We start from the raw sequence: 19450 nt of genomic DNA, 5'->3' as shown, positions 1-19450 counted from the left end.
CTTCATTCTAATTAGCTGGTGAGTAATTCACATCTGCTGTTCGGTACAGAGAACTTCAATAGACCCAGGCTGAGGAGCTGTCACCTATGTTTAGGTCAGCTTAGATAAAAAGGGAACATTCAGGAAGTATGACCGCATTCAAATAACCTTTGGTTAACTTGGATCCCAGGGGCAACACGGCTGCTGAAAGTTTTGCATTAGAGACAGGAGGTAGCAAGTCATCTGGCCTGTAGGTTAATTTTGCCTACAGGAATGGGCCATTGACACTGTATTTACTCCACAGCCGTGGCTAGAACTAACAGAGACAGACAAGGAGAAAGAGCATTTCAGGCCAGAAGGGTGTTTACAGATCCATGTATTAACTGCTTGCTTAAACTTGCACTCCTCCCAGATGTGTTGCCAGTGAGGCCTGAATTGAAGGTCAGTAACTTCCACAAGAGATTAACTCACTCTATGAATACAGTCATTAACCCCCAAGCACCCTCCCTCACCCCAATACACCCTGTGCCACCATCCAGGTTGCATGTCCATTGCTGTCAATAGAAGGCACAATAAAAACCTCACAGCACCAAGTCTCAGAGCCCGGGTTGACTGACTTGGGCTCCTGGGTCTCAGGCGGTGGGACTGAAAATTGCAGGGTAGATGTTTGGGCTTGAGCTGGAGCCTCGGCTCCGAACCCCTACGAGGAGGGTGAGTCTCAGAGCCCAGGCTCCAGCCCAAGTGTCTACACTGCACTGTTTAGCCTATCCCTCCTCCAGCCCAAACTGGTGTCTGTTGACCTGGGCCAGCCACAGGCGCGCTGCAGATCTTTTAGTGCAGTGTAGGACATAGGCAGGAGAGTAATTCCTGATGCTCTGCATATGTCAGTAATGCCTTCTCAGAATGCTTCGTGGGATACATTGAAATGAAATATTATCCCCCATTTATCCCTGCCTGGAAATCCTGAAGCTTTAGCCTCTTAAAATGTGCATATTAAAACAAACAACAAAAAAACAAAAACAAACCCCTCTCCCCAAGACACAAACTGCTGTACCCGGCTGTTCTTGAGAGAAGAGTGAGTCTCTCTGCCTAGGGACTCAAATGCAGCAGTCTCAGGAGGGTGCAATCAAAATCTGATTAGAAAACGGTATGCAGTTTTCAAGTACGCTTGACTCAAAAGTCACTATTTAGAGAAGTTATTTGCGGTCTAATGAAAAAACGCCTCCAGCATGTACAAGCTGTCGTACCGAGGGAGTGGAGGGGGAAGAAATGGATAGGAATTTAAAGCCAGGAGGCTACAGAAAATATTTCAGTAGAATGAGATCCAGAGGGAGATGTGTCTGACAATGGAAATTCACCAGGTTGAAAGTTTTATTTCTTGGGTCTTTCACTGATAAGAGAAGAGTCAATCGCAGTCAATTCAAGGAGACAGAATTAATTAATTAATGTACTGGCTGAGTGGTTAAGGTGCTTGACTATATAGTCTTGAAGGTCATGGGTTCATGTTTTGCTCAATCTCACACTGAAAGGCTACTTACCCATTCTGCAGCTGGGTGAATTGGACCTGATCCCATCAGATTAGAGCAGTCAAAGGCAGCTGGATGGGATGCTAGCCAAATGATTCCATTGTTTGCTGGGAAACTGGCTTGCATCTGCCCAATGAGCCCAATTGACTTCTGACTCTTATACAATGCTTTTCATCAGAAGATCTCAAAGCGCTTTGCAAAACTGAATATCATTCGCCAGTTTAGAGAGAGCAGAGAAAGGTGAAGTGATTTGCCCAGGGTCTAATGGCCAACTGAAGAGCCAGGTCTCCTAATTTCTAGTCCCACGTTCTATCATCTGGACCATGCTCGCTCCTTGCGGGCGTTCAGCTCATTTGTGATGGGAAAACAGGGAGCCATTATCTAAGGGGCTTCCTCGTTTGGGCTGCCTCTGGGGAGTGATGTGTGAAGGGCTAAATAACTCCCTATATAGGGTAAGAATAGTAAGAGGCCGGTATGGTTCCAGCAGGAGCTCTTTAAATGGCCTGAAAAATCAAAAAGGAATCCTATAAATGGAAACATGGACCAACTGCTAAGGAGGAGTACAAAAGAACAGCACAAGCATATAGGGATAAAAGCAGAAAGGCTAAGGTATAAGAGGAGTTACACCTAGCAAGGCACATAAAAAGCAATATGAAGAGGGTCTACAAATAGGTTAGGAGCAAGAGAAAGCCAAAGGGGATTGTTGGTCCTCTACCTAGTGAGGAAGATGAGCTACACATGGATGACATCAAGGAGGCTGAAGTATTTAATGCCCAATTTGCTTCAGAGTTAATTATGCTCAGATAAATTGGTTAGTCTCTAAGGTGCCACAAGTCCTCCTGTTCTTTCTTTGATTGGGTTACTGACCTACCCCGGGGTGGGGAGGGTGGGGGAAGAGAGCAGTAGACGTGATATACCTTGATTTTAGTAAGGCTTCTGACACACAGTCCCACATGACACACTAATAAATAAGCTAGGGAAATGTGTCCAACTGAAATTACGATAAGGTGGGTACACAACTGGTTAACAGACCAACCTCAAAGAGCAGTTTTCAATGGTTCACTGTCCAGCCAGGAGGCCATATCTAGTGGCATCTCACAGGGGTCTGACTTGGGTCCAGTATTATTCAATATTTTCATTAATGACTTGGATAATGGAGTGGCGCATATGCTTATAAAATTTGTGGATGACACGAAGCTGGGAGGGGTTGCAAGCACCTTGGAGGACAGGATTAGCATTCGAAACAACCATGACAAATTGGAGAATTGATCGGAAATTAACAAGATGACATTCAATAAAGTACAAAGTACTATACCTAAGAGAGAAAAAAAATCAAACGCACCGCTACAAAATGGGGAGTAACTGGCTCGGTGATAGTATGGCAAAAAGGATCTGGGGGTGATAGTGGATCACAAATTGAATACGAGTCAACAATGTGATGGAGTTGTGAAAAAGGCGAATCTTCTGGGGTATGTTAACCAGAGTGTCGTTCGTAAGACACAAGAGGTAACAGCCCTGCTGTACCCAGCACTGGTGAGGCCTCAGCTGGAGTGCTGTGTCCAGTTCAGGGTACCACGCTTCACAAAAGACTGACAAAGTGGAGATAGTCCAGAGGACAGCAACAAAAGTGATAAAAGGTTTAGAATAACCTGGTCTAGGAGGCCAGGTTACAAAACTGGGCATGTTTAGTCTTTAGAAAAGATGACTAAAGACAAAAAAAGCTAAGCTCTGGAATAGGCTTCCAAGGGAGGTTGCGGAATCCCCATCACTTTAAGAACAAGTTGGACAAACACCTGTCAGGTATGGTCTAGTATACCATACTTTGTATACAGGCAACAGGACTAGATGACTTCTCGAGGTCCCTTCCAGCCCCACATTTCTATGATCCTATGAACTTAGCAACCAAAGGAGTACTCAGCAAGGCCCATTTCAGTCAGTACCACTGAGAGTATTGACAGCAGACTACCAATCTGCTACCTGCAGTCCTACCTGCAGCTCCTTGTCCGAGTACTTCTGAGGGTTTTTGCTCCCTTGGCTCTTCTTCCGAAGTTTTTTCAGCTCTGCCTGGCATTTCTCTAGCGCATCCCCTTTGCTCCTTTGCTCAGTCTGGTATTTCTTCAGCGCAGCCTGAATATAAAACAGGGGGAAGCTCTGAATAGCTGAAACAATGGCTCAGCAGATCAGCTGAGATTTTCTGCTCCTAATGAGCATGGTTTACATTCTTCTTGTAGCCAAGGCCTCCACAACCTCGTTCCTGATGCAGGAGGCATGTTTTAGAACACTTGCATGTTTAAAAGGCAACTGTGCAGCCATCCTCCTCTGGGAGACGAGGGGATACCAGATTCCCAATGACCCAGAAAGCAGAAATATCAGCTTGTTGGTGGTTTCATGGTGGGCTACCAAATTAAGAAAAAGGATTGCTCTCCTCTTTAAAAAAAGAGCAGTCACTACCAGCAATGAAAGTTAATCGGCATGCTCTTTAGCGCCAGGAGTGTAAGATGATCAGAAAGCACCTAGCACATTCTGGACACTACCACAATGCAAATAGTCATTCATAATTAGTATCAGTTCATGCAGATTAAACAGGAAATTCTGCTTCTTACAGTACGCTGAACCAATGCGCGTGGGGGCCAGAATTAGACATTAAAGGGTTAAGTGTGGCCATCACAGGGTTGAGATGGTTAGAGCCCACAGGTTTTAGAGCATCAACAGAATATTTTTTGCTAAAAATCTGCAACATGCCAAGAGGCCAGTCTAACTCCTGCCTCTGTATTCAGGATTACATGAAGGTACTCAGATCCCAAACGAGCAGAGTCAAGGTGGAACACTCGCACCCCCATATTGACTAGGACAAGCTTGGAATGCTGGTGGAGAAGGCAGCAGCAAAGAGAAAGTCAAAAGAAGAGCTGGGAACATGCTCGTGTTGTTTAATATATTAAAATAAAGTTCTGATGGACTTACACTTAGATACCTGGAATCCAGTTCTACTTTCTGCTCCAGTTGCGTCAGTAGCTCGTTGTGAAAAGACTTCAGCTTGAAGACAAAAACCAAAGTACGTATTCTAGCAAACACTGACCTGGCCTCGAATTCAAATACACAGAGCGAGCATGAGCGTGTGATACAGAGGATAGTTTCATGACGAAGAGACAAGGGGCTGATGGAGAGCAGTGGATGAAACAAGACAGAGCGTGAAGACAGACAGACATAGTGAATACAACACAGAAAGAGGCATGTTAACATTAGGGCAGCCAATTGGATACGGGAAAAACAGGTGTATAATTGGCTACATAAAGGAAGAGAGGCTTGACGGTCTGAGAGAAACAGATGGAAGCCCATATGGAGAGCCTGGACATCAGCAGGCCAACAACCAAGTTTTAGATAAAGTCGGTCTCTGTGGATTAGAAACTGAAGCCCATTGTGTTTCCTGGACACAGCATCGAAGTCCTCCAGTGCTAACTGGCTCTGCGTGAAGTAGATTTGTTGAGTAGCTGGCTCTTTTGCCCAGACAATACCATTTTTACAAGTGCTCTCTAGACATCCTAGTGTTTTTTTGATCCTCCCCGCACAATTTATTCTTTTCTTCAGTCAGGGTTTACCAAGTGAGGTTTCTACTCTTAGCTAAACGCTTGGCAATTATTTCATGCATCCCCTCTGTGCAGTCCTGTGGTGCAGTTCCACACTGAAATGCAGCTAAAGGCCAACAAATTGCTGACACAGCTGCTGGTCCCAAAGCTTCCTGCTGGTCGTCCTATGTATTTGGCCCACCCAGACTCCTCTAGAAAACATGTCTGCAAGCTGTACAGTACTTACCATCTCTTCTAACTGATTTTGAATCTGCCTGTGAACTTCTGCCATCTGGAAGAGAACATCCCCTAGAAAGACAAGAGAAAAGGAGAGGATTTTAAAGACCCTCCACTCTCTGTAGACATCACACACAGCGATGCAGCTGGGAAGGAGGGGGCCATTAGTATCAACAAGATTGAAGGAATGAGAGATCAGACTAAGTGCTTTACAGTTTGAGTTTACAGAATAAGCTCAGGGCTCTTGGGCATCCATGGAGTGTGTTTACATCAGATGCTCATTTAAATCTCAAGCATGCAGATGTCTAGCTAGGAGGGTTGGAAACCTACACGCTGCCCCTTTCTGATTATAAGGAACAAGCAGCAGCATGAGCAGAGCACCCTGGAACCCTGCACAAGTGTGAACTGCCTGTACCGGAAGAGTCTCACCACGCTGGAAGCATAGTTCTGCTTGCTACAACCACCCTGAGGAGCACAAGCATGCTACTACAGTCCCAAGCTTGAATCAGCACTGAACCTGTTCCCCAGCATGGCACTAGAGGGTGCTGTGAAGCTGAAGGTTCTAGCTTTTGGACATCCCCCCACCACCCATGGTCATTAAGGGATCCCCTCGACACTTACTCCAGGTGTTTGGTCATTAGCCCTGGTGTCCTGGCCAGAGTCCAGACTGGATAATTCTATTCCACATCCCTTTCCCCCGCCAAGCGTAGCTCAACAGGGAAGTTCTTCCTCACGTTCAAAGACTGGAGCATACAGTAATGGTGACATAGAATGGCTGCTGCATTCTCCCCCGGCAGAGAATGCATTTCAGTGGGGAGTAACCCACTCCCTTCTTTCTATAGCCGGGCATGGTTTTTTGAAGTACTTGGAGATCCCTCAGGATACGAGGCAATGCGTCAGCCCCCCATGGACGCCTTAGCGACAGAATAAAAGGAACACCTGCAAGAGCCAGTCTCTGCTATAACAAAAATATGGAGCAGAGATATTGGAGGAGGGGAGTTGCTTCAGTCCTAGAAGGAGATGAGGTCTTGTCAGAGGAACATACCATATGGGAACAAAAACACCAATTCACAGAAATCCAGCAGTAGCAAGGGCAGGAAGTAAGAGCCTACGTAACGGGCCCAGAGAGGCTGCTCACGGCCCCACACTGCAAAGGTGGTGAAGCTACCGTCAAGGAAAAACGTGGGGGGGAAAAAGGTCTTGAGTGCAGGAACAGTAGCCATAGTTACAGCCGCTAATCCCAGCTCAGCCCTGCTGATGTGTCTCATATCAAGCACGGCCGTTTTGAACCGGAGGAGCGACGCAGTTAGGAACTATTTTACTCTAATTCCCCTCAGCTCTCTCACCCTTCTCCAGCTCCCTCCTGCTTCCGACGACAGGATGGCCACTCTGGGCTCTCCCATAGCTTGGCAGCGGCAGCTCCGTGGGGACCTGAATTGAGCCTCCCTCCTCTGACAGGAGTTCTCTGTGCTTCCAGCCTCTTCTATTTTACAGGGCAAGTGTCAGCATCCTGCTGAACTTGTCCTGGCCACAGCGCTACCCAAGACACACTGCTGACAGTCAGGGCTGCCAAACGGCTCTTTCTGGATTATAACCCCCCTCCCAATACACTGGGCTAGGAATTGCACATGGCAACAACTGATGATCTAAGTAACCTCGCAGGCCGATTGAGTCTCTTTTACACAGTGTTGGCTAATTCTGCTCTGTTCTCGTGAGCGCTCAGCACCTACCAGCCAGGCTGCAAGCGTCTATTAAAGGGAATGTAACAAAAACAGAGTCCTCACTAAAGATCAGTTCCTGCAGAGCAGACCCTGAGCTCCTGGTGCAAGGAGACTGGCAGGAGCAAGCCCTGCCTTATACAGGGCCAACCTCAGACAGCTAAATAATGCTGAAAGAAGCGACATCAGGGTGGGAAAAGCAGGTACAATCTCATCTCACGGGCAACACACAGGTGCCCAAATTAAACAGGCTAAAAAAAGAAGGCTAAGAACCCCATAAGTGTTTAAGTCAGGGGTCTCACTTCCACCCACGACAGGCTGCACTTATAGAATTTAAAGTTACCACTCTGCCCAGCCATTGGAGTGGGTCTAGGCTTGACCGGGGCTGAGACCCATGCATGTTGTGTATTGTACCATGGTGTGCAGCAACATGAACCGGGATGGGGTGGGGAAGGGATGCCTTGCTTTTGTGGGCTGAATTTATTTGCACACGCTCTCTCTCAAAACTTTTTCCCAACATTAAAAAAAAAAAATTACCACTGAGCGCCAATCCCTTATGTTATTATCAAGTAGCTGGTGGGTAACAATCTTATCTACTCATGGCTTGATAGGGTAGGGTTATAACTGCACCTTTGGAAGTTGGTAAAGCATGCATCCAATGCCAGTGCACCCACAGGCATTAAGCAAAGCCACGGGGGACAGCTGACCTGGACTGGGGGAGTGGGCGAGAGAGGAAGCGCAGTTTGGATTTCCCCCATTTGAAACTTCACAGGATTCTGGCTACTCTGGCGTGTTGGGGAGAGCAAGCTTGTCTAGAACCTGGTTCTGAGTGATCTCAACCCACACTCTTCTCCACAGGTAGTTTCTCCAAAAGCCGATGTAAGGATCATGTGGGCTGTTCTAGCCAATGAGCCAGCAGAGGCTCACCACAAGGCTCCTTGCAGAGCCGTGTAAAAAGTTCAAGAAGAAGCTATTCAGCCTTAATGCTCTCACAGCCAGCTGTTACCATCACAAATCTCAGCAATGAATAGTTTCGTGCATGAAAGGGAAGGTCTGGGCAAAAGGTTAACACTACAAAACCTACAGGAAATTGCTCTCCGGTTGATAGGTGAAAGTTAAATGGTGGGAAGCGCATGGTTCTCTCTATATTGAGGACAAGAAAAATGATGTAATGTTATAACTCAGCTGTGATTTCTTCCACGGACAATGCATCAATACATGCATTTTTATCTTCTAAGCACTCTGCTGACACGAATTCTCACACCACCACCTCCATTTCACAGGGAGCCAGGCAGGTTAAGTGATATACCCACCATCACAGGAGGAACTGTTCACAGCAGACTCACGAGTGGAACTTGGGTCTGTCTGGCTTACACCACGCCTCTCAATGCATTGTGCAAGGGTGGAGGTTCTCATAAAGAGGGTGTACAAACATTCAGTCAAGCACCATCTGGGCCCAGCCCTTTAAAGAACCAGTGAGAGCCATCTCTGCTCCAAGAAGTTTGCAGTCTAATTCAGAAAAAGATGAAAGGGCCCATCCCAAGCATTAGAGGGAGAGGTAACACCCCCTTCCTTCCCCCCACCCCTCAAGACACACACTTTAAACCCGACCTTAGAGACTCCTCCTGGCAAAGATTTTAAATCTTGGTTTACAGCTTTCTTTCTACAAACTCCCTTTGCCCCTTGCAAGACAATGCCCTCCGAGCACTGGCGACCAGAGCTGAAACCAATCCCACTTCAAAAATAAAAAAAAATCCAGACACGTGGCACAAACGAGTAGCTCTCCCCACCCAATGGCAGCAGCACCACAGACCCGGGCAACATACTAGAGATTTATTATACCAGAATGCAAGCCATTCCCAGCAGCTCCCCAATCCAGGCTTCCTCCAGGATGGCCACAGGGATACTAGCAGCAGATAAAATGCACTTCTAAACCTCAGTTAGCCTCTCCCGGACTGCAGGATGTATTGGCGTGCTCAGAGTGCTCACCTTGAGCTACACAAGTCTATAAAAGCCACCACCCAAGTCATTTTATCTTAAAGCTGCTGCGAAGATAAACAGGGCCCGGCAGCAAGGAAGGGGTTAAAATCCGTGAATAAAACCTCACGGAAATTCAAATTTAAGTATTTAAAAGGGTCTATGACATGGATTAGAATCTGCAACATCATACTAATCCAGGACGAGAGCACAACATCTTTCGCTGCTGAGAGTTTGGTGAATTTCAGGAGGAGGATTTATGGCTTATACCCTGCTAACATCCAAAGGCCCTGATCAAGATGCCTACCCGGTTGTGCAGGGCTTTGTATAAAGGGAGGAGTTACTCCCAAGATCACTGGAATGACAAATGTGCAAAGGTCACTCCCACGTCCAGGGTTTTGGCACCACACAGAACAGTGTTCGTAATGGAAACGCCAACGCAACCATCACCTTGCAGTGAACTTGCGAGTGAGGCAAGCACATGAGTTACACAGTTACTTACGCACGCATGTTAATTAACTCACACAACCCCCCACTTGGTAGGGAAAAGCAGCCAGTGGCTAAGACTTGCCTGGGGCTACGGGGCAGCAATGGGAGTTGAACTCTGGCTCTTTGTCATGTGCTCCAAACACACCTCTCTAAGTCAGGTCCGGAGTCAGGTAGGGACAATGTCATGGTTGCAAAGAATGTAAACAGACTAGATACACAAAGCAAACCAGAATTGCTATTTTAGTCTACGTCTGACTCACACAACCATTTTCAGAGAACTATAGGCACCATTGTGAGTCCACTGGGCTCTAAACCCACCACACCCAAAGAGAAACAGCTAAACAGGTTGTTTCACATGGCTTTCTGGGGCTGCTATCAGCCAGAGTTTGCATGCTAACCTCGCAGAGGGTGGAACAACACACACAGGGCTGCACCTCCCTTTGTGCGGAGAAAAGTTTCACCTTGAGGTTTTCCAGGCCTAGGGATGGTCTCCACCACCATTTCCTCTCCCCCCCGCCCCATTATGCATTTCGATCAAGCGGTTAAGTGCATCAGACCACAGAGTAACGCCAATCGGACAGAGACTCTCAAGCCATGCTGCCACTTGTTCTAAAAATCCACGAACCAATCTGACTTGTAATGGGAGCGAGAAGCCAAGCTGGAGCTGGGAAAGCAATCAAACAATACGTCCGAAGGGCCAATGGGCTCAAGACAGTTTGCCACTAACTCACTAGAGTTGCAAGATTCCTGCCAATAGAAGTCTGATCTCCTCTAGCACTGGGGCTAAGCATTGGCTCCTGCCCCAGACTTAGCATGCCAAGCCAAGAGTGTTCAGCCTGACCGGGAGCACCCCACCCCCAGCCCTGAGAGTGGGGGGAAGGGCCAAGCAGTGACAAGCCAACCCTGCAGTGCAATCAAAGTGGCGAAGGCCTTGCCTTCACTGCTAAAGAAGGTTTTTTAACCTTCGAGTAACTCAGGCATGGGAGCTACCCAGCGGAAAAAACAGGGCAGACGCGGCACTTGGGTTTTACCCTGAGGAGCAGTTACTGAGGGCAACCTCTGGAGGGGATTTAGGGCAACTTACCTCGCAGTAAAACTCAAGTGCCTGGTCTTTGCACCTCGGGATCGCGCACAGGCGTTAGTTACCCTGAGGTAAACCACCCCCCACCTCTTGAGCAGTGAAGAGAAGGCCAAAGAAGGGACACAATCATCCCCCCCCCACACACACACACACCCCGTCAGACTCATTTAGCTTTGACTGAACTGACCACAAACCTCTTGCCATTCAGAGGAAAATGCAAGAACCACTTTAACCAGGCTTCCTACATAGGGTGACCAGCCGTCCCAATATTAGGGCCTGTGTCTTACATACGCAACTACACCATCCCAGCCCTGGGAAAAAAAAGTGTCCCAATTTTTCACACTTGCTATCTGGTCACCCTATTCCCACAACAAAACCACATTAAAAAAATAAAGCTGCGAAGTCCAGGGCTTGCTGACTACAGGGAAGCCTGAACATATCACAACAGGTACATGTTAGCGTTTGCAGGTACTCCTGAGACCACACTGGAGGACCCCACACATACAAATTGTCCTCTGTAGTGTAGAATACACAAAGATACAAACAGCAGCTGACCTAGAGCTTACAGACTAAAAAGACAGGGTGCACTGATTAAAAAAAAGTGTTCTCCTCACTTCCAGATTTATCCCTGATTATAAACTCACCTTTCTGGAAGCATCTCAGCAATTCTAAATGCAGTAGAAGGCAGATAGCTACAAGTTTGCTCTACAGAGGAGGTACCTCTTGACCAAAGTGGAACACTAACAATGCTGACAAAACAATTCTTCTGAACCAAACCAGGAGAGCCCTGGTGTGGAAGTGGAACAGAGAAGACAGGACACAAGCAACTGATTAAGAAAGTTGACTCTTTAATTAAAAAGAAAAAAAAGACGGCAATTAAATAAATTGGGTACCACTTCAAAACTAGGTCTTCATTACCCAACGCTACCTTAAATGGAACATCAACGGAGCAAGAGGTATCAGGAGAGGAATACTACTTGTTTTTAAAGCCACCACTGAAACGATCATTCTTTGGCCAAAGACAAGCCTGAAACCCAGCATTTGGGCAGCAGTTTGATCAGCTGAAAGCAGGATTCTAGGGGAACAGGTCTGTACGGGGATATTTGTAATCCTCATCTAGGAGCAACTTGGCAGCAGTTTTATTTCATGCCTCCCCCATACAGAGTAAAGGAAACCTCAGCTGTGGTAGTTCAAGGGGAATGAGATTCTTGGCCTGCCTGTGGGCAGCCAATCTTCGAATCAGAATATCAGGGTTGGAAGAGACCTCAGGCAGTATCTAGCCCAACTCCCTACTCAAAGCAGGAGCAACACCAACTAAATCATCCCAGCCAGGGCTTTGTCAAGCCGGGCCTTAAAAACCTCTAAGGATGGAGATTCCACCACCTCCCTAGGTAACGCATTCCAGTGCTTCACCACCCTCCTAGTGAAATAGTGTTTCCTAATATCCAACCGAGACCTCCCCCACTGCAACTTGAGACCATTGCTCCTTGTTCTGTCATCTGCCACCACTGAGAACAGCCTAGCTCCATCCTCTTTGAACCCCCCCTTCAGGTAACTGAAGGCTGCTATCAAATCCCCTCTCACCTCTTCTCTTCTGCAGACTAAATAATCCCAGTTCCCTCAGCCTCTCCTTGTAAGTCGTGCCCCAGCCCCCTAATCATTTTTGTTGCCCTCCGCTGGGCTAATCTTACCTTCCTCTATGTTGCCAGCATGGCAGGAAGTCAGGGAAATTCAGCTCTCTTAAATATGTAAAAACCCAAAGATGAAGCTGAACCAGAAAGGAGTGCTGGGGGGACGTGGCCAGAAGACAGCCCATGTTTTCCTATTTGTGCAGGAGGTATCCCCTCGTTATGGTTAACATGGATGGGGAGAAGCTCTGGAGGCTAGAATACTACCAAGGGGAGCAAAAAACAAAAAGGCATTTTAAACAGTTAAGAAATAAAACTGGCGACACTAGCAAAGCAGATGGATTGCAAGATTGTGTGTCCTGAAACCCTAGATGAAGATCAATCAGATTTTTCAATGGCTGGTTAGGTGCCTTTAGCTAAATCCTTTGATGTCAAGCAAAAGGCATTCAAATCCAAGGAGAATGAATGGCAGCGCCTCAGAAGTAGGACAGCTTGTGCAGCCAGAGTTTTAGTGCTTAGAGAAGGAAGACAAGCCCACGAAGAGAATTGTGCTTTTTTCCCCCCACCCAATGGGGCCAAGGAACAGCTCATTTCAGCCCTACTTGCGTGGAGGGACTTTGGGCATTCGTTGAATAAGGCTGGTCTGGCATCTTCGGGGGAAACAAATCATTGCTTATGCTGTGTACAGAGCTGCACTGAGGAAAGTTTAACGACCAGGGGTGAAATCCTGGCCCCATTGACATCAGTAGGAGTTTTGCCATTGGACTTCAAAAGGGCCAGAATTTCACCCTGGAAGTACAACCAGTCTCAAGTTTTGGACCATGTGGGGAGGAGCGGGGGTGGCTGTCAGGAGATCACGCCCCATTTCATCTGTTTGTATAACACAGGGGACCGATAGATCACCAGTAAGTCAGACTTGTACCATTTGGATACCAGGAAATGGTAGCTGGAGCTCAGTTCTGCAGAGGCTTAGGAACAGCTGCTCCATGGATTCTTATGGAATGTAACAGCCCCCTGTGAACCATTCTAATTGCATATAGCTCTCATGCAGTCCATCCTCAAGGATACATTAGGCACTTGGTGAAACTGGACTTCTCCACACCAGTGAGATTTGTTAAACACAATGGTTATGTTTTCATCCTTGTTTTACAATCTTATTTCTTCTCAATGTTAACATCTGGGCTTCAAGCCGATGAAATGCAGCAAATGGTACAGATGGGATCCAGGTTACGGAGACATTTGTTTCAATACTGAAGCCTCAGCCAAGCAACACGATTTGAGGACTTGACTTTGCCATTATCCATTCTAAAAAGCAACAGGGAGCAAGATCAAGCTTCAAACATCTGTAGCTGGGGCAGGGGGTGGGTCACCCAGCCCAGTGCCTGGCACAAGTTTAGTACAAATGCTCCATTTCCTCTTGAAATGGTTTGCCTCCATTTATTTCCTGCAGCTAAAAAAACCAAACAAGCATTTCCAGAGTTCTATTAGCAACTCACCAGCCCTATGGGACTGTGCTGGAAAGCAGAGGAAATCTTTGCAGTTGATCAATTCTGGTCCCATCGTTTACTGGGATCCAACTATTAGACAAACTGGATCTAGTTTCTTTATTTAAACACAAGAGAAGCCATAGAATAGGTCAGCTGCTTTTCCCCTGTATTTAAAGCAAACTCAAAAGTCTAGCATATTACAGAAAATTAACTTTTTTTTTTTTTTTTAAACTAAGCAGTTATCTAGCTGCATTTTTACTACTTATATGTTAAAGAGATTCTGCACCAAGGGTCAGTTCTTTTCTTTTAGGTAGCTGTTCCCCTCCAAATACATGCATTCCCCCCCCCCCCCCCCAGCATTCATCAGTGCATCTCCAATGTCCAATTACCCAGGAAGCTTACACAGGGGAGAGGTAGTGACTATATTCAGGGTAAAGTACTAATTAGCTGACACAGGAGGTCATCAATATACAGACCTCATTACAATGGCAAAGACTCAGCCAACAAGAAATTACATGAACCTTCTGCATTTGAGCACCAGTAACCCTAGTGAAGGGAAGGGGGAGGGAGAGGAAACAAATGCCTCCAATGCCCAAATGTGGCAGAGGAACAAGAATTGCTGATAGGTGCCGGTTCAGCATCACAGCAGCTGTAGCCTTCTTCATACAGGACACAGAATCTGTTAGTGATATCCATAAACCTGAACGACTAGGCCTGCTTCTTGCAGAGCAGGTCTCCCCTAGAAGGCAGGTGGGGGAGACATTCCATTTAAAAAACTCTGAAGCCTTTAAAACTTCTGGTTACTCAGAATGACAGCATTTTCTTCTAAGGCAACGAGCAGCTTTATCACAGGAAGAGCGAGAACAAACCGCAGGTATTTGAAGGGACAATGGTATCTGGAAAGCTAGTTTACAGTAAAACCTCAAGTACCAGTAGCTCCAGGTTTGTCATGCCCGTTTTCGTGGTTTTGCCGTCACATTTTTCTCTTAAAAAAAATAAAAAGGTACCTCTGGCATGGAAGTTACAGAAACAGGGGACTCTAGCTACATGCAAAGTGCTGAGAAATGCAAGAGGTAAGCTAAGTGGAGAGGGACATTTCTCTCTCAACTTTCCATACCAGTCTTATCAAATGGTAGGTGAGAACTCAAAGAAGAGAGTTAAGTTGACTTTCCTGTTAATCACCAATAATCTCAGGCCATCTTAACACACCCCATACAAGTTATGCACTAGTACTTTATCGGTACCTGGTCAAATAGCATAGCTGGAAAAGGTTCGTTCAGCCAAGAGACAAGGGGAAACCTGCCATTCAGCTATGCACACAGCGACTTTGATATGCATGATGCACCTTTCTGACGCACACACCTATAACAAAACATTCTGGATCCCACCGAGCCCATGTGAAGAAATCCCTAGTCAGCCTGTCTCATTGCCAGACTTATTTCTATGGGAGTCAATAAATCTTCTTTCCTTTTCACAAGGTCTTTTGTTTTCACATACGCCAGCAGATGTTTGGAAGGTGATAAGAATTTTTAGAGTGCAACCTTCCCACTCCCCCTCAGTTCCGCCACCCAAAATGGAGAGAGAAAGAAAATCAGCCCCCATCTGAAATTTGTCAGGCTTATCAAGGTTACTAATTGGATTGCAGAAACTGGCTAATTGAGAGTCAGTCATTTGTTAGGCTACGGGCTGTAGCAATTCCCAGTTAAAGGGACAGGCAGCCTCTTTGAGATTTAGGGATACTGAGACCTCTGCCTTCAAAGGTAGGCAAGTTTGGGAGCCTCAACAGGCTGGTGATCTCTCTTAAAGACATTACTGTTGGAGGAGTAACTAAAAATAAGAGGTTCCTACCATGCTGTAGAGACTGGCTAGAAACGACCACTAAACAATGTGCTCTTTCAACAGGTGTTCATTTAACAGCACCCCACGGTCTCACAAAACTATTTTGGTTATGTAAACAGGAAATGTTTATTTGCATAATAGCTCCGACTTTCACAGCCTCCAAAGCTTTCCTGCTGAAGTCAATACAGGCACCAAAACAGAAAACCCATTGTTGGGGCAGTCATTAATTTAAGAAGGGTTTTCATTGCATTTTGGTACTTTTGATGTTACAGAGGAAAATCCATTTCCTGCAGGGTTTGTGGATGCTGGCTTTAAGTGGACCGTACTGAATTAATGTTCGTACTCCTTAGTCATGATGTTGATGATCAGCTTTTCCCAGCGAAATGGGAATGGTAACAGCGATTGTTTTGACCAAGGTTATAGTGTACAGAAAAGCATTAAAGAAAACCTAGCCTATGAAAGTCAAAGTCCCAGACAACGGACACTTTACAGATAATGAAGCAAAGCTACAGAAGCGACTGGTACAGAGTACACGTTCTGGCTACATTCTGAACCTGAAGGAAACAGACGACCTATGTGAAGCATGAAGAGGAGCGAAGAGGGTACGAACCACATGCCTTTTTTTGTATGCAGGGTGTGCTGCTGTACAGAGCGGGCTCTTCATCCTCACACTGAACAAGTCAATAGGCCTCGAAAATAGACACTCACTAGGTCGGCAGTTTCATTGGGACTTCACGGTCAAAAATCAAGCAGCTAAAAATCCCATGCGCTATCCTGAGTGATTCATTGCTTTGCACACCGGGCTTCCCGGGAACACATGCACAGCTGGTCTCTTGTCAAGGGGCTGAAGAAAGGAATGGCAGCCGTCCATTGGGGGCGCAGGGAGGAGAGGCAGAGTCAGAAAGTCTGCTTCCTGAATCAATGGGGGGCTAATGGCACAACTGTATCTCCAACCAGATTTAAGGGAGGCCAGAGAGCTGCTGTGAAGAGCGTTCGCCCCGTGTTTCAAACAGACTCACCAGCAGCAGTATGAAGATGCACTTTCCCTACTCCGTCCCCAAGAGTAACCCCTGGCACCATTCCCCAAGGCAGTTACTTTAAATCTGAGAAATTTTAGGATTAAGCCACACGAGGGCACGGCTTCCTATGTGTACAGGGCACAGTTTAGGTCTCTGACCGATGAGCTCTTAACAGGATCACAAATGGGAGAGGTGCAGAGAGGCCGTTCTCCTGCCAGTTCAGGATTATCGGTGATTCAGCGCTTTGCCCAGTCCCATGTTAAATGACTCAAGCAATGGGGCTTCCACGACTTCCAAAGGGAGGTTACTCCACCAGCGAATAGGACTCGCCATAGGGGCACTATTCCACAGTCTGATAGGCCTGGCCGTTAGGCAGCATTTCAGGACATTCAGCTTGGGTTCTCCTTTGTATCCCTCGCAGATGAGACTAAACGGATGTGTTAAGCAATTGAGCAGCACCCAACACCATTAGCCAGCTCCATAAGCAGCAGTCCCTGGTCCCTCGTACATCTGTTTCCAGATTAACTGCCTTACTCAGACAAATGACCTTTAACATTCACAGTGTTTATAACTATCTCTCTGCTGCCATAGGAAGCTGCTACCTGAGAACTGCAAAGCCAATTAAGAGATTAATACAATGCCCCAGAAGATTTGGCACAGTACTACAAAGCTTCCCATCTGGGCCAACGGCACCAGTACGTTCAAGAGGCAGGGCATGCTCTGGTTCTACGCTTAAAGAACACACCTCACACGTTAACAATTCTATCAAAACCAGTTTAACAAGTAATATCTGGGACTTCCCCAGCCCCAGTAGGCCACATTGCTCAGTTCCTAAATGAGCGCGCACATGCCCCCCCAAATCCAATTGTCCATGCTAGAATGCAGGCAGGCAGTATTCTGGTCCTGGGTTGGGATTCTCCTTAAGTGATCTGCCATGGAGCCTCACCAGGCTTTTCTCCTGCAGATCAGACTACAGAAATCCTTCTCAGCATGCAGTAAAAGCAAAGCAGAATGTACCCTTGCCCTAGAGGTGTTTATCATACATCCATCTGCAGTTTCTAAAGGGTGTATTTTAAATCTTGCCTTACAAGGGCAGTTTTTAAGGTTTGGAAGTCTAGTCTTCTCCACTTACATTACAAACAGCTCCAGAACAAAGCTTTAACACGGCAGTGCCATCGGTTAGGATTAGATCGGGCAAACTGTATATCAAATGCAAATCCCAGAAGGAAATTGTTCTCCATCAGAGGGTAGTTTCATCTCAGCAATGGGAGATTAACCACCCTATTCTCCTTCCTCTTTCAGGGAAAGTTCCTGCAGCAGCAGCCTTGAGAGATCCGAGAGGAACCCTGTGAATAGGGAACCACGGCTTCTCCTCCAGCTCTGCAGGGGTTTTCTGGACTTGCTCTGCAACTCCCCCCGTGAAGTCTAGTTAGAGTCTCACCATGCCAGTGCCCACTGGGCAGAGAGGAAAGTCACTAGCTGCCGATAACTGCTTGCTGGGAGGAGGAAGGGGGAGAAAATGCAGAGCCTTGACCATGACCCACTGTGTAACTAGTCTCGAAGGACTACGCCTGAGGCACCTCGGAGAGCATGACCCCTTGGCCGGTGACTCAGTAAAATTTTACGGACATTCTTCAGAAGCTCTTTCCAAAGACCGTGTCAGTTCCAAGCCCAAACCCACCAGGCTCTACAGTGACCAGTCGCTCTTCAGCCAAGCTCTCAGCATCGAACCCCCTTCTGAAATCAGTACACAGCTCCTCCAAGACGCCTCTGAATCACTGTTCTTGGTGTTGCCATAGTGCCTCGGAGCCTTTCTTACGGGCCTGGACCCATTGTGCCTAGGCATGGCACACACTGAATTAAGCAGCACAAGGAGTCTCTCCCAGAGGTGGAGTTCGCACCATGGGCGCGGGTCTAGTTTTTCTGCATAGGGAACAAGAACTGAAGAGATGCCGATAGACACTAGAATGAAACAAGCAGGGAAAGGGTTTGAAAGCCTCGTCCCAGTGAAGCAAAGTGAAAGAGGGCACGTCTACGCTGCAGAGAGACTCTCAGAGCCCAGGGCACACTACGGGGCTAAGAACAGCAGCAGGCTTTGCCCCTTGGGCTGGAGCCCAGGCTCTGAAATCCAGCGAGGTGGGAGGGTCTCAGAGCCCAGGCTCCAGCCCGAGTGGGAATGTCTCCACTGCTATTTTTAGCCCCACAGCCGGAGTCCACTGACCCAGGCTCTGAGGCTCACTGCCTTTTTTTTTTTTTTTTGGGGGGGGGGGGGGGGCGCAGTGTAGTTGTACCCTCAGTTCCCAGGAACATCCAGGCAACTAGTCTATAGTTTCACTGCTGGCCGGACTGCACCTCACCCCAACCTGGGTATACTTGCTTGACTTGCAGCACTCCATGCCTATGAAAGACCATGAAAACCCTCCCTTAAGTTTTCTTCTCCAACACCAAGTCAATGCTTCAGAACCACCAGCTACAGACACACTTAATTTACAATCTGTCTGACTGCACATTGTTTTCCTTTCAGGGCAGCATACCGTGAAATATCGAATACTCAACTCCCACTCAGCAACTCATTAACAAGGGCTCAGAGTAACTTCCTAGAGCAGCTTTGTGCACGATAGGTGTTGCCCTTCTTTCCAGCAAGGATCCACACAAATCATTGGAGAGCATCACAGTACACCAAGTCAGAGCAGAAGTCTGCCTGTGCTCTCTGGGTAGCGCCCCACCTAATCTGCAGCATCAATGAAAAAGAAACATTCAGGGAATTCCTTACTTCATGCAATCTCTCCCCAAGTACCTACCTAGGGAGTCTCGTCACTTCCCATATATCACTGTTCTTAGCACACGTGCAAACATAAGGCACAGTCCCTGCCTCTAGAAGCTTACACTCTAAGACCCAGACAACAC

General features: G+C 47.0%; 1 protein-coding gene across 10 annotated transcripts in view; it reads right to left on the bottom strand.

The window, feature by feature from the left end:
* The window catches only part of BAIAP2 (BAR/IMD domain containing adaptor protein 2), an 88760-nt gene that overhangs the window by 40650 nt on the left and 28660 nt on the right, over nucleotides 1–19450 (bottom strand). For all 10 annotated transcript variants that reach the window (XM_073311971.1, XM_073311967.1, XM_073311974.1 and 7 more), the window contains 3 exons: nucleotides 5316–5377; nucleotides 4467–4538; nucleotides 3495–3632 (listed from right to left, as the gene is read on the bottom strand). In XM_073311971.1, the coding sequence (XP_073168072.1) occupies nucleotides 3495–3632; nucleotides 4467–4538; nucleotides 5316–5377 (272 nt within the window). The remainder of the gene's footprint in view (nucleotides 1–3494; nucleotides 3633–4466; nucleotides 4539–5315; nucleotides 5378–19450) is intronic.

The sequence above is a fragment of the Lepidochelys kempii genome, chromosome 14, assembly GCF_965140265.1.
Source record: "Lepidochelys kempii isolate rLepKem1 chromosome 14, rLepKem1.hap2, whole genome shotgun sequence".
NCBI lineage: Eukaryota > Metazoa > Chordata > Testudines > Cheloniidae > Lepidochelys > Lepidochelys kempii.
Note: the sequence above shows the minus strand (reverse complement) of the source record. Positions and strands in the feature narration are given on the sequence as shown.